At 41.8% G+C, this 15165-nt stretch overlaps 1 protein-coding gene across 1 annotated transcript in view; it reads left to right on the forward strand.

Annotated features, from left to right (window-relative positions):
- Positions 1-15165, forward strand: part of Igsf11 (immunoglobulin superfamily member 11) — a 121133-nt gene that overhangs the window by 95877 nt on the left and 10091 nt on the right. The window contains exons 2-4 of the mRNA XM_048422745.3: positions 9242-9405; positions 10561-10768; positions 11511-11666. Coding sequence (XP_048278702.1) covers positions 9242-9405; positions 10561-10768; positions 11511-11666 — 528 coding nt within the window. The remainder of the gene's footprint in view (positions 1-9241; positions 9406-10560; positions 10769-11510; positions 11667-15165) is intronic.

A 15165-nucleotide genomic window follows, 5' to 3' on the forward strand; every position in this document is an offset into this window, starting at 1 on the left:
CAGCATGGTGTTTCCCCAAAGCCAGCAGTAGAACTACCATATCCCTGCTATACCATTCTTTGGTACATACTCAAAAGCTTTCTAAGTCAGCATACTTGATAGATACTTGCTCACCCATATCTGTAGCTGCACTTTCCACAATAGCCAGGGAATGCACGCAGCCTTGATGTCTATTAATAGAAAAATGGAGGGAGAAAACATGGTACATATAGACATTGGAATTTTATTCAGCCACAAAGAAAACTAGAATCCTGACATTGACAGGAAAATGGCTGCTATTAGAAACCATTATGTTAAAATGAAGTAAGATAGACTCAAATACTTCATATTATCTCATATTTAAACTTAATTTTGAAATGGAAAATATGGGTGTATCCGTAGCCCTGTGTGCGTGTGTGCATGCATGTGTGTTTGAGTGCGCACAGCATGCTTCCTGAAACTACAAAGGTGACTATGGGCGGGGAAGAGGAGCGTAATTGAATACACATGTCATGAAAACATGGAGCGTAGAGAAAGGAGACTATGGGGAAAGACAGAGAACCAGCCAGGGTGAGGGGGGTCTTAGGGTTTCTATTGCTGTAAAGAGACATTGTAACTATGGCCATTCTTTTTTATCATTATTATTATTTTAATTTTATTTTACATTTTAACCACAGTTCCCCCTCCCACTTCTTCTCCCTCCAATCCTCCCCCTCCCCCAGCTCACCCCCCCACTCACTCTTCCCAAAGGGAAATTGAGGTAGGGCCAATCCACTTCCCCCTGCATCAAGGCTGAGCAAGGCATTCTACTCTAGAGAATGGGCTCTAAAAAGCTAGCTCATGCTCTGGGGATAAATCCTGGTCCCACTGCCTCGAGTCCCCCAGAGAGAGCAAACTGCACAGCTGTCTCCCACACGCAGAGGGCCTAGTTCAATCCTACACAAGCTGTACAGCTGTCAGTCTAGATAGAGTCTGTGAGTTCCCGGGAGCTTGGTTCAGCTGTCTGTGTAGGTTTCCCCTGTCATGATCTTGACCTCTCTTGCTCATATAATCCCTCTTCCCTCTCTTCAACTGATTCCCTGAGCTCGGCCTGGTGCTTAGACGGATCTCTGCAACTGGTTCCATCAGTTACTGATGGCAGTTGGGGTAGTCATCAATCTGATTAAGGGGAAGGCCAGTTCAGGCACCCTCTCCGTTATTGCTAGGATTCTTAGCTGGAGTCATCTTAATTATCCTAGAATTTGGTTTCTCCCTAACCCCATAAGGATCTCTCTATCAAGATACCTCTTTATCGCTCTCCCACTCTATCTCTGCCTCAGCTCGACCATCCTGTTCCCTCGTGTTCGTTCTCATCCCCCACCTCCTCCCCTCAACCATCCCCCTTGCTCCAGTTTACCCAGGACATCCGATCTAATTCTCCTTCCCAGGGTGACCCATGTGTCCTTTTTAGGGTCCTCTTTATTACCTAGCTTCTCTGGAGCTGTGGGTTATAGTCTGGTTATCCTTTGCTTTACATAGTATCCACTTATGAGTGAGTACTTACTGTTTTTTGTCTTTCTGGGTGTATGTTACCTCATTCAGGATTTTTTTTCTCCTAGTTCCATCCATTTGCATGCAAGTTTCATGATGTCATTATTTTTTTTATGTCATTGTTTTTTTTTTTCAGATGAGTAGCACTCCATTGTGTAAATGTACCACATTTTATTTATTCATTCTTTGGATGAGGGGCATCTAGGTTGTTTTCAGGATCTTGCTATTATGAATAATGCTGCTGTGAACATTGTTGATCATCCGTCTTTGTGGTATGAATAAGCATTCTTTGGATATATGCCTAAAAGTCATATCACTGGGTCCTGAGGTAGACTGACTCCCAATTTCTGAGAATTTGGAATACTGATTTCCAAAGTAACTATGCAAGTTTGCACTCCTACCAGTTGTGGAGGAGTGTTCCCCTTACTCTACATCTTCTCCAGCATAAGCTGTTTTTGATCTTAGCCATTCTGACAGGTTTCAAGATGCTATCTCAGAGTTGTTTTGGTTTGCATTTCCCTGATGACTAAGGATATTGAGCAATTCCTTAAATGTCTTTTGGCCATTTGAGATTCTTCTGTTGAGAATTCTCTGTTTAGATCAATACCCCCTTTTAAAATTGGATTATTTGGTATTTTAGTGTCTCGTTTCTTGAGTTCTTTATTTATTTTAGAGATCAGTCCTCTGTCAGATGTGGGGTTGGTGAAGATCTTTTCCAATTCTGTAGGTTGTCATTTTTTCTTATTGACAGTGTCCTTTGCCTTACAGGAGCTTTTCAGTTTCAGCAGGTCCCAATTATTGATTGTTGCTCTCAGTGTCTGTGCTGCTGATTTTATATTTAGGAAGTGGTCTCCTGTGCCCATGCATTCAAGGTTACTTCCACTTTCTCTTCCATCAGCTTCAATGTAACTGGATTTATGTTGAGGTCGTTGATCCACTTTGGACTTGAGTTTTATGCATGGTGATAGACATGGATCTATTTGCAGTCTTTTACATGTTGACATTCAGTTATGCCAGCACCATTTGTTAAAGATGCTTTCTTTTTTTTTCCATTGTACAATTTTGACTTCTTTGTCAAAAATCGGGTGTTCATAGGTGTGTGGATTAATGCCAGGGTCTTCAATTTGATTGTGACTATGGAAATTCTTATAAAGGAAAACTTTTAATTGGTAGCTTACAGTTTCAGAGGTTTAGTCCATTATCCCTATGGTGGAACATGGTGGCATGCAGACATAGTGCTGGAGAAGGAGCTGAGGACTCTGTCTTGATCTGTAGTCAACAGGAAGTGAACTGTTTACCACACTGAGGGTATCTTGAGCAGAGATTGCAAAGCTGACCCCCACAGTGACACACCCTCTCCAACAAGGTCACTTCTAATACTGCCACTCCCTTTGGGAGCCATTTTCTTTCAAACTGCCACACTGGGGAGGGAAGTCAGGGAGGGTAATTAATGAGAAAAAAGTACAATGCCACATGTATGAAAACGACAAAATAAAATACATTGTTTTGTAGACCAATCTACAAATGAATAAAAAAGTTTTAAAACGATAGGAGCCTGGCATGGGAGGGATGACTTTGGTCATGGACACTGACTTGAGATGCCTTAGAGATATTAAACAGATGTATCTAGGAGGTGATGAACTAAGATTTGCATTTGAGAGAGATGTTTGGGAGTCATTGACGTATAAATGAGAATCCATTTTAAGATTGTAGATGTGATTCTATAGGAAGAGTGTGGCAATCAAGAAGTCCTCTGAGGACAAACACTTGAAGCCCTGCAGCAAGGAGTGAAACTCCAGCCAGACCAAGAAACACTCCAGAAAGGGTGGTGGGGCGGGGTTCAAATCTTCTCCGTGAAGTAGAGGGGAAGTGGAAGTCAACAGCAAGCCTGCTCATCTCTGGTATGTGCCCTTGAGGGTCTGTGAGAGATTACAAAGACTGTGTAGCCACGTGGTCTCTGGGAAGCTGGAGGAGCTGCTTTTAGAAGTGGTGGGACAGGAGCAGATCAAAGCCAGAGGGAGAGAGTTCTTCAGAAAGAGTCAACTGAAGACTCTGTAGCAGCAGATCCTGGGGAGGGCTGGGGGCTGGGATTGTTTTGGAACTGAATAACTGGAGAATGTTTAAACGCTATAGGGAGGTTCTGTGCAGAGATGGCTTGAGAGACTGCAGTCTGTGGGAAGGTTACTAAGGGGACCAGAGGGAGAGGAGTCAAAGCTCTCCTGGTGGGAGGTGGACGTGGCTCTAGATAAACTTCTCTAGTAGTAGGGAGAGGGCATTGAGGCAGAAGCAGATGATCTGTACGTTTACAGTCAGGAGAATGAGGAGGTTTCCATGTAATGGGTTTTTGTAAAAGTCCATTATACTTTTACATTTTTTTCTTTGCTTAATGCAGTGATAATAAACATTTAGGAGATATTTCAGTGCATCCTTTCGATAGATAAACTGCCTGCTTTGAGTCCAGACTGTATATGTGTCTTTAAACTGGTTTTAAATTTTTCTGTGGGTCTCTATTTTCTCTTTGTGGGGGAACAAATTTTATTAGAACAAACAGCTCCCAACAAGGAGATCAGAAGGGCCCCAGCAGTGGGAATTTCCTCTTGATTCTTTATAGAATTAAATAAGTGTATCTATATAGAATTGATTGTAGGCTTGGATGGTCAGGGTGCCCCATTGCTTACCCAGCAAGAACAGTCATTGTGGTCACCGTTGTCTCTGACAATCCTGTGGTGAGCACAAGCCCTTGTGTAGGTGGAACACCACACTTAGAGAGATTAAGTGACTAGCTGTGTTCCACAGCTGATTGGAAGCAAGAGCCAGATTTCCAGTCAGACCCATTCAGATTCACCTGCCCCTTTGCAAGCTCTAGAAACCACCTGCCCAGAATGCTCCATCTGCAGCTGTGTCAAAGTGTGAGATTCAAGAATCAGGTCACGCGAGGATGTAAAATAAATCCAATGAGTGCCGCAGAGGCTTTCTCCTGCAGGCAGGGTCCTCTTTCCTGACCCCATCCCTGTCCCCATTCCTGCTGCATCCCTGCTGCATCCCTGTCCCATCCCTACCCCACCTCTGCCCTCCTCTGCATTACCTGTTTGAGCAATTTCCACCACTTCTAGCTTTTGATTTCAGTTTGTTTATACTGGTGTGTGTGTGTGTATGTAAATTATGTGAGTTTATCATGAAATTAGTATATTTGCAGATGGATGATAAACATTGCTTTGCATAGATTAGCAGTGCTATGTGCTTTCTCTCCTGCATTGGAGCAATCTGAAGAATGCAATGGTGGAGCTTTTGTGGCTGCTTTTTTTGTTTTGTTTTGTTTTGTTTTATTTTATTTTGTGAGGCATGGTCTTGCCGTGTAGCCCAGGCTGTCCCGATTTCACAGTCCTCCTGCTTTAGTCTTCCCACGGGGGAGCACGTGCCTCTGTCATAATGCTCAGCTCCTCCTCCCCCTGTCCATCCCTTCCCCTCTCACCCTCTTTCTTTCCAGGCAGGGTATCACTGCAGGTCAGGCTGGCCTCAGACTTGCGCTCCTCCTGCCCGTAGCGCTGTCCACCACTGTTGTGGGATATTTGTACACTGTGAAAATGCATTATTGTGATTGACTTAATAAAGAGCTGAATGGCCAATAGCTAGGCAGGAGGCATTCATGGGACTCCCGAAGATGAATCTAGGTGTGCAAGAGATACCAGAAGACTTGGAAGAAGCAGGCTGGGTAGTACGTGGCTGTTTGAAAATTAGTAGAAATGGGTTAAGTTCTACAACTAGTTTGACACAAACCTAAGCTATAGGCTGAGCTTGCGTGATTAATAAGGCTGTGTATCATTACTTGCGTGCTGGCAGCAAATGCGAAACTACTGCTACATACCACTGTGCCCACCCTTAACACTTAACTGTGACAGTCTCTAGTGGCATTATGTTATCAGGTCTTTGTCATGTACATTATTTTAATGGCCTATGCCTGTCCTATGAGGCAACTATTATATTTACTACCCTTAACTTGTTTCAAACCTCCCCTTTCCTTGTCTAACCCCTGAGGTTCTTTGAGCTTTCCAAAACTGAAGAACTTCTCCTATGGTTATTTAACTTAGACATTTTCCATGCTGTTATCTGGTACTTTACATTCTGTTGCAGATGGCTTATCTTATGAAACATTTTATACTGAAAAGGTAACTCCCTAGAACATCATGTGAAGAGCATGCAGTTCTGTAGAGGGAAGGTGTTATCCACGGTTTAAAAAACCAATTGAAATAATAGCACAATCTCATTGTGTTGCTTTTGGGGGAGAGGAGTAAGGTAACGTGATTGCCAAATAAAACAGGATGCCATCATGGACTTGATGTACTCTATGTGACTTAGAAGAGCTGTTTTGAGGGTCTCTGTGACCTGTTTAATCTGCTTTTATTTCCACACTGTTCTACCATGCAAGGGGTAGGGCTGGTCAAAAAGAGAATAGTTGTTTTGACTTCTGGTGAGTCGGTTCTGATGAGTCCCTGCTTCTGTATTTTAATTTTTATAGTTTTATTGAAGTATAATTTCCATCCTATGAATTCACTCATTTAAAGTCCAATATGTATTGATTTCTACTGAATGTATAGAGTTGCACAACTATGACAACAGTCTATAAAACCCAAAAAGCCCTCTTGAGCTTACCTATCTGTCCTCAGCTTGTCCCCTCCAGGCCTACACAGCCTGCAGGCTGCTTCAGGTCTGTTTAGAGTTGCCTTTTCCACACATTTCTAGCTTATGGAATAATATGCCTGCAGCATTTTACTTCTAGATTGGTTTTGTTATTGAAACATGTATTGGCAATTTGATGCCTATATTTCTAAGCAGCATCCCATTGTATATGATGTGTGTGTGTGCGTGTGTGTATGGACACACGTGCACATGCGCGTGCGCACACACACACAGATTCATATCATAAGTTCTGTGACTTTATTATATTTCCATTTCTCTTGGAGTAGAGTTCTAAGATAGGTTGTTATAATATGTTTAAGTATGACTTTTTAAGAAACAAACTATTTTCCAAGGATCCTATGCTATTTTATGTTCTTACTAGCAATACACAAGCCTCTCCGTTCTCTAGGTCTCACTGCACCTCATGTGGTTTTGATGGTAGCGGTTCCAGTAAATGTGCACTAGTATCGTGACTTAGATACTGTCTTATCAGTGTTCTGTTGCTCTGAAGAGACATGATGACCACAGAACTCTTTTAAAAGAAAACATTTAATTGAGCGCTCACTTAAAGCTTAAGAGGGTCAGTCCACTGTCCTCCTGACAGGGAAGGTGGGGCTCGCATGACGTGGGACAGCAGCTGAGAGCTACATTCTGATCCACAAGCAGAGAGATGGGCTTCAGGGGCGGAGAGGAGAGAGACTGGGTCTGGTATGGGCCCTTGAAACCTCAAAGCCCACCCCCAGGGACATACTTTTAACAAACTCGTACCTACTCAAACAAGTCATACCTCCTGATCCTTCCCAAATAGTGCCATTCTCTGGAGACTAAAACTTCAAATATATGAACCTGTCAGGGCCATTCTTATTCAAACTACCACAGATGTATAGATCCCTTTAAAATTAGATTATCTTAAGCCGGGTGGCGGTGGTGAATGCCTTTAATCCCAGCACTTGGGAGGTAGAGGCAGGCCAATCGCTGTGAGTTTGAGGCCAGCCTGGTCTATAAGAGTTAGTTCCAGGACAGGACCCAAAGCTACAGAGAAACTCTGTCACAAAAAAAAAAAACAAAAAAGACAAAAAAAAGAAGAAAGAAAAAAAAGAAATAGATTATCTTTTAAATTGAATTGTCATAGGTCTTCATATATTTTAGCTATAAACCCTTTATAAAATGTATGATTTATATTATTTCTATCAGGCTATATATTGAAATTTTTATTTTCTTAAATTGTTGATAGCAATAAAGATTTTTAATAGTTTTAGAGTTAATTATTATAAACTCTGTATCTGTGTGTGTGTGTGTGTGTGTGTGTGTGTGTGTGTGTGTGTACATGTGAGCACAGGAGCCAGAAGAGAGCAGAAGAAGGTGTTGGGTGTTGTTCAGGAGTCTTAGGCCATCATGACCAACTCCTTCACACATGGGTACCAAGAACCCAACCCAGGTCTTCCACAAGAACAGTATGTGTGCTTTTAACACTGAGCCATCTAAGATATCTCTGATAGCCAGGTGGTGGTGGTGCACACCTTTAATATCAGCCCTTGGAAGGCAGAGGCAGGCAGATCTCTGTGAGTCTGAGGCCAGCCTGGTCTACAAGAGCTAGTTCCAGGACAGGTTCCTAAGTTACAGAGGAACCCTGTCTCAAAAAAAAAATCTCTCTGATTAGAGGAAAGTAACTTTAAATTTTCTTTATGTTTAATTGTAGATGGACTGTAAGTTTAGCTTTTTCTGTTTAAGCTTAGAAGATTGGAGTCAATATTTGCATATTGTGTGTGAGATATAGGTTCAAATTCTATTTTTCTCTTTTTGAGTTACCGTAGTATTGCCATATTGTTCCCACACCATGTGGTAGAGAGAAACCTGTTTTTTTCTCCTTTTGTTTGTACCTTGTTGGAAAGTGTCTAGCCGTGAACACCAGGCGTTCTCAATCCTGTGTGATTTGTCTGTGTGTCACTCCTCACACTAACACTGAACTGTCTTGGTTGTTAGAGCTCTGTAGAAAATTTTGAAATCAGATAGTATGAACATCATTTAAAAATTAATCTGTGATAGGGGAGTTCAGCCAATCACATTCTGTTCGTGGGGCGTGTTGCCCTAAGGCAAAAGTTTACCTATAAACCTGACAGGTGCAATTCCCTGCCCGCTCTCTCTCCCTCTCGCTCTGACCTGGATCCAGTGTTCTGAACGGGTGGGATTCTATGTAAGTTTTTCCTTCTGTTTTATTAAAACTGTATCTTTTGTAAGATAGTCTGGGGACCTTTCATTACCAATCGCACTACGTCTTCAAATCTGTTTTATGGGTCTGAGTGTATTGCCTACATGTATATATTTGTAGTTTGTGTGTGCTGAGCCTGCAGAACTGGAGTTAACAGAGGTTGTGAGCAACATGTGGGTGCTGGGAATCAAACCTGAGCTCTCTGCAGGAGCAGCCGGTGCTCTCAACTGCTGATCTTGAGCCTTTTACCGTTAGTTTTTATTATGTTCTTTTATTTCTTTTAACTCTTTGTTATTCTTCCTTTATCATGTGTGTTGAAATTAATTCAGTGCCTGGTGGAGTTTTAATTGGATTTGCTCTGAATTTTATCAGTTTGGGACGATTAATTGACCTCTTATTGATATTGAATCTCCCATCTCATGAACACTGTATGTCTTTCCACTTGTGTGATCGGATCACTTCTCTCAATAATGTTCCCTATGTGGTTGTGAGCATAAAGGCACGCACATACTTTGGAAGAGTTGCAGACGAGCACTAGGTTTATGGTGTAGTGGGTGTCCTGCTACTGCAATGGTGCTTTCAAGATTCAGTTCATGTCTTTTTCAGGATTTATTGGTTTCTGTTCAGACTGCCATGGTGTATCTGACTTTAAAATTATTTTTTCAGATGTAAAGGAGTGAGCGTCTTACTTTTGTTATTTTGGCTCAGCGAGCGATGAGTCATTCCCTGGTCAGAGCATTCCCTCAATGTGTTCACAGCTCTGGGCCATATGTAATGTGATGCCGTGATACTCACAGGGCTGTTGGGAAAGGACATGCACAGGACCAATTATTCCGTTCTCTGCAGGTGTCACCGTGTCCCTGGAAGTGTCCGAGAGCCCTGGCAGTATTCAGGTGGCCCGGGGCCAGACTGCAGTCCTGCCGTGTGCCTTCTCGACCAGTGCTGCTCTCATTAACCTCAATGTCATCTGGATGGTCATTCCCCTCTCGAATGCAAACCAGCCTGAACAGGTACTTCTGTCCCCACCCCTCAAAACTGTGGATCTTTTGTGGAAGAGAGGGTGAGGGAAGCATTGTGGGAATGTTTGATTTCAAGAGTAAGGACATGGTCAATGCGCCCTCCCCATTGCATGATTAGTTAAAAGGCTGTCTTCCTTTTACAAGGATGTCATCATTATCTCACTAGCAGATGCTCAAGAGAGTCTTCTGAGAGTTTTGTGCAGGACTTTGGAGTGTTGAGCAGTGACTTAGGATGTTCTCTAAAGAGAGTGAGTAGAGTAAGGAATCTCTATCAGTTCTAGGTAATAAATTAATAATCTCAGACACCCACTATAAATTTTACACTTTTATTTATTTACATGACATTCCTTTTCTGAAGCTCTTCTGATTTTTTTCTTGCAGCTTAGCCAATATAGTGAAGTAAAATTTCTGGTACAAAATGCAATAGAAACTTCTTTAAAATTAATTAATTTTGAATTTCTTATTTGAAAGTTGCACACAGGAATGCAGTGCATCTTCAAACCAGTAGACTAAGTTTGAGGGATCATTTTATTAAATCACATCATTTTAATCATCAGTGATGGGGTTAAACATGTTTTAAAAAGAACCGACAAAGGTTTCCCACATGCACAGGAAGATCCTGAAAGGCCCTCCTCATTCTCAGGGCACAGAACGTTCTGCCATGCTATATGCTGTGTTTCTCCCAGGAACAGCCAGCTCTGATAACTGTTGGCTCTGAGAGTTGGCAGGCACGGTAGTCATGGACTTGCAATGTTCCCTTCCTTTTATGATGTTGATATTCAGCCTGTGAGGGATCAGAATTCTGTGGCCGAATTAGTATGAGAACAGCGATGCAAATACCTTTTGGATTTTATCTCACCATTAACCTTTTCGCTGGTAGAAATATTTATGTGCTGATGGTAGCATTCAAGCTATTTTTCTATGTTCTGATAAATTAAGGAAAGGAAAAAGTTACTCGAATTATGCACATGAGAATTTAGAGTCCTAAGATACTCATAGATGGGGCGGTTACAAAAAGTTGCTGGCAACCCTGAGAAATTAGAATTTCCACTTTTGGTTGAAGGTCCGTTTGGTTCCATCTACCAGGTTATGTGCCGAGGAGGGGCTACCATGGCCGATTTCCTGACATGTCGCTTCCTTTCGCAGGTCATTCTCTATCAGGGTGGACAGATGTTTGACGGCGCCCCCAGGTTCCATGGGAGGGTAGGATTTACAGGCACAATGCCTGCTACCAATGTCTCCATCTTCATCAATAACACTCAACTCTCAGACACAGGCACCTACCAGTGCTTGGTGAACAACCTTCCAGACAGAGGGGGCAGGAACATTGGGGTCGCTGGCCTCACAGTATTAGGTGAGTGTGACAGGCAAGTCAGATTACCTTAGGCTTCTCTTACAAATCTACTTGAAATCATGTTTACTTCCATACTTCACATTTTCTTCCCTGCTCCCTCCCTATGATCTGAGTCCTCCCCCCATCCCGCCTTCTCACCCACAATGTCCCTGGACTTCTCGATGCTTCTTTTACCTAATGCTGTTTCTGACAGTGGATGAAGGGTGACATAAAAGCCAATTTTAAGGTCCTGGAGGGCAGGAGCTTTCTGCTGTGATAAAACTCAATCATGAATAATTTGCTGTGTGTAAGGATAGTAGTTTTCCTCACAGGAAGTGGGGTCACCACAGCTCCCATCTTGCTTGTAGACCTGGCGTAGTTTTAACCCTGCCTCCTTATGCAAGACATCCTTGTTTCTAACGTACATCAGATCATCACCTTAAAAATGAGATCAAACCGATTTAGGGCCTGGTCCTTTAAGACAACAAATGAACCAAGTTCAGATTAAAACTAGAGAGGCTCATTCAAGCCAGCACTCTTCATATTGTATGATGTGGCTAGACTCCGCACTATAAAATTATATTCCCTGCAGCTGCTTGATGTCTCAGTTCCCACGTCTCTCAAACGGGTTACTTGTGGAAGTGGCTTCCAGGTAGATTATCTTGGTAGAAGGGATGAATTCATCATTTGGGCAGTGATGGGCATTACTGTCTCATTGCCCGCAGTAAAAGTGAACTTGTGTTACCCATTCTTCCCATGACAGTCCCCCCTTCTGCTCCACACTGCCAAATCCAAGGATCCCAGGACATCGGCAGCGACGTCATCCTCCTGTGTAGTTCCGAGGAAGGCATCCCTCGGCCCACTTACCTTTGGGAGAAGTTAGATAATACACTCAAGCTACCTCCAACCGCCACTCAGGGTACGTACAGTACCGTGAAAACCTGTTTGATTAGCACTTGAGGAAAGTAAGGAACTTTAATAGTTTGTAACTGCAGAGAAGAATGTCCTTTCAAGTTTAAGGTGAGTATGACATTTTCTCTCTTTCCTATATGACTTTTAAGAAGTGTATCTAGTAGGATGACAATTTTATTTCCTCAGTGGAGCTTTAAAGTAGTGTACCAGTAGCATCATTGAGTTAACATTAACACTGGGACAGTTCTTGACACCTCTGCAAACTCACTTTCTGCCCATTTTAGTGTAAGAGAGATCTGCATAAACATAAGAGGATTAGTTCTCCTGTTTCAGCCTCAAATCTGCTTAGAGGAAGAGAATGAAAAAGAACAGGGAAGGGACACGTGACCTTAGCTCACATCAGAAAGGTAAAGGCGAGGAGCCATGCATGCATGCCAATGGTTGTTCTGGATCTGCAGATCCCTTCATTTGGATTTGATAGTGAAGAAAGCTTTGAAAATCCTAGATGTTATGAAATAAGGTGAGAGGAAGTGATAGGTTTGTGTAAAGCCTTGTGTTTCAAGAAAATCCAATTCTGCACCTTTGAGTGCTGTTATCTTTAATATAGACTGGTTCCTTGTCTGATTCTTGGGCTAGATGGCCGACTCTTTAGTGAGAGCTAGCCCTCAACAAAAAGGCCCCAGATGGCATCAGCTGCACCTCAGTGTGAATCGTCCTGATGACCTGTACCTGCCCCAAGAAAGGAAAGCCTTGGGCTGCTGGGTGACATGAGGTGTAATTAGGAATCAGGGCTGCATCCCTCTAAAAAGCCTGCAAGTAGACTCCCTATAGACTCAGAGGAACACCGATGGACTCTCCCGGCCTGTTAGTTCATAGAGCCCCAAATTCATTAGTTTTTAAACCTTCTTTCCAGCTTAGTAGCTTTTAGGTCACTTTTGTAGTGACTGCTGCAGTTCCATTGTCCATGTTCCCCACCCTCTCCCCACCCCCGCTGCCTCTTCATTGCTAAATGCTTGGGCTCCACTGGGGGATAAATAGCTGTCTGTGGACTGACTTGTTAATCTCACTATTGTAAGTGGCAGGCTTAAAATAGCGCGTGTTGAAATGCTGAAAACTGTTTGAAGCCCAGCGTTTCCAGTAACTCTGTCCACAACAGTTTACTTCTCCAGTCCTGCCTTAACCGTTCTGTAAGATGAGGGGTTTGACAGTATCATCTAGAACCTCGGAAACACTGAGGTTCTGAACTTCATATCCATATCATCTCTGGGTAAAGGGTGAAATTTGGGTGAACATCTGACAATCCTATGTATGTTGGCTGAGAGGTACATGTAGCAAGGGCTTCCTGTATCTCCCTGTTTTTGATAAGGCTATATTTGCAACTTGAGAATTCTTTGGTATTTTGGGGATAAAGGTGAATGAACTTGAATGGCAATGATGAAGGTGGTGGACTTTTGTAAGTCAGTCTTTGGATAAATTATCAGAAGTTCTTCAGATAAACTTATTTGCTCAATTAAATGCGCATGGTTTTTCTTCAGTTTCACCTCTTGATACCTATATTAACAAAATAGATGTTAACATACATCCCCAAAACAATTTAAATAACTTTTTTACTAGAAGATTTAACTCATTGATTATATGTACAGTACTTTAAAATTTGAACTCCTAAAGCATTTTCTGAGGAAATAATATTTAGGGAGGGCATCCTATGAATCTGGCCAGTAACAGAACATTAGTTTGCAATAAGTAGTTTGTGGGACCCTACTGTGAAACTCTAGGAAGAGTCTGTTATTCAGCAGCCCTTTGCTTATGGCCTGGCGTCGGTCAATGTTGCTGTTATTACTGTATCATTTCTCCAGTGTCCATTAGTCAGCGTTCTTCTGTAAGACAGTGCTCTCCCACTGTCTTCACGTACACTTCTCATTCCATTCTATACATTATGTTTATATTAACTCACCACAGCTTTGTCAGAGGGAGCTCCTTCTAGCCCCATACCATAAACATTCATTTCACAAAATTCTTATTGGGGTTGTGCTTTAGATTTTAATCTCCCATTACTGTATGCTTTGAAACTGTGACTTTTTGGCCCAGTATATTTTAGGATATTGTTTTGTAACTTGTGTTGAACCATAAGAAGTTTTCTTAGAAATATATCTTTGTATTTGTTCTGCTTGGCATTCCCAACCTTTTGATTTTTGTGACCTGATATCACAAAATAAAAAAAAACTTATGATGTTTTAAAGAAACATAATAAACTTAAATAATGTTTTAAGTAATTTTATGAGATTGTGTTGGGCAACATTTACAGCTATTCCTGACCATACGCCACAAACTGAACATTCCTGGCAGACTTTTAAATCCCATGGAAGATATTTTAAAATATACATATATTTGCCAGATGCTGTGATTTGTAGTACACATTCTAATGCAACTGTCTGTATCTTACTGTACATAAAAATTACCCATCAGTCTTTACTGCTTGTCAATTCCCCATGACTCTCTCCAAATATTCTGATTCCGTTGTTTTATAGTGGACTCTAGCATTGATATCTTAAATGTGTCTAATATACAGTTAGAAAATCACTTAACAACTCACTGCCACACCTAGAAGGATACAGCTCATACTGCACAGGGGGACTGATTTCAGAGTGGCACCTCTTCTCTGTTCAGCCTCTTGATCATCAAGGGCTTTGGTAAACATGGCGGCTCTTCTTAGTAGCTCAGTAAAATCCGAACTCAGCAAGAAAGGCTGTGAGATATAACTGGGGTATAATTAGGACTGCACTCCTTTATTCTAACTCAAAGAGGGAGAAAAAACCATCACAAGCACAAAGCTTAGAGTACCCTAAGAAACCTTCCTTTAAAAAATTATGGCAAATAATGACAATTAATTTCTGAGAATCTTTCCATTGGAAAATGGAAAATTAAAGCTTTATTTATCAACAGTTCACAGTTTCCACAGCTAAATTTTACATCTTTTCTTATATTTCTAAGAACAACTTGGTCGGCCCCATTTTTCCATAGTGGATCCCAGGGAAGGAATGTAAAGGTCTTGTCAGCTTGCTTGAGACCTCTGTGCCGAGCTTTGTTAGAAAAAGCACAGCTGGAACAGGGAAAACCTTAAAATGCACCACAGCCTAATGCTGTTTTATTACAAAGTTTGGAATTCAAATGAACCAAGTCAGAAATGAAAAGGGGTCATCAACAGCACACACAGAGGAAATCTAGAGAATCAAACCCTGTAGTCCACCAAAGTGGACTAATTTGGAAAATTTAAAAGAGGTGGATAATTTTCTCAGTACATACCACTAACCAAAGTTAAGTCATAATCAAGTGAGCAATTTAAACAGACCTGTAACCCCTAATGAAATAGAAACAGTCATTAAAAGTCTCCCAACCAAAAAGGTCCAGGGCCAGATGGTTATAGTGTAGAATTCTGCCAGATGTTCAAAGAGAAGTTAATGCCAGTGCTTCTCGAATTATCCCATAACACATAAACAGATCATTGC

Source organism: Myodes glareolus, chromosome 2 (assembly GCF_982192425.1).
Source record: "Myodes glareolus chromosome 2, mMyoGla1.1, whole genome shotgun sequence".
NCBI lineage: Eukaryota > Metazoa > Chordata > Mammalia > Rodentia > Cricetidae > Myodes > Myodes glareolus.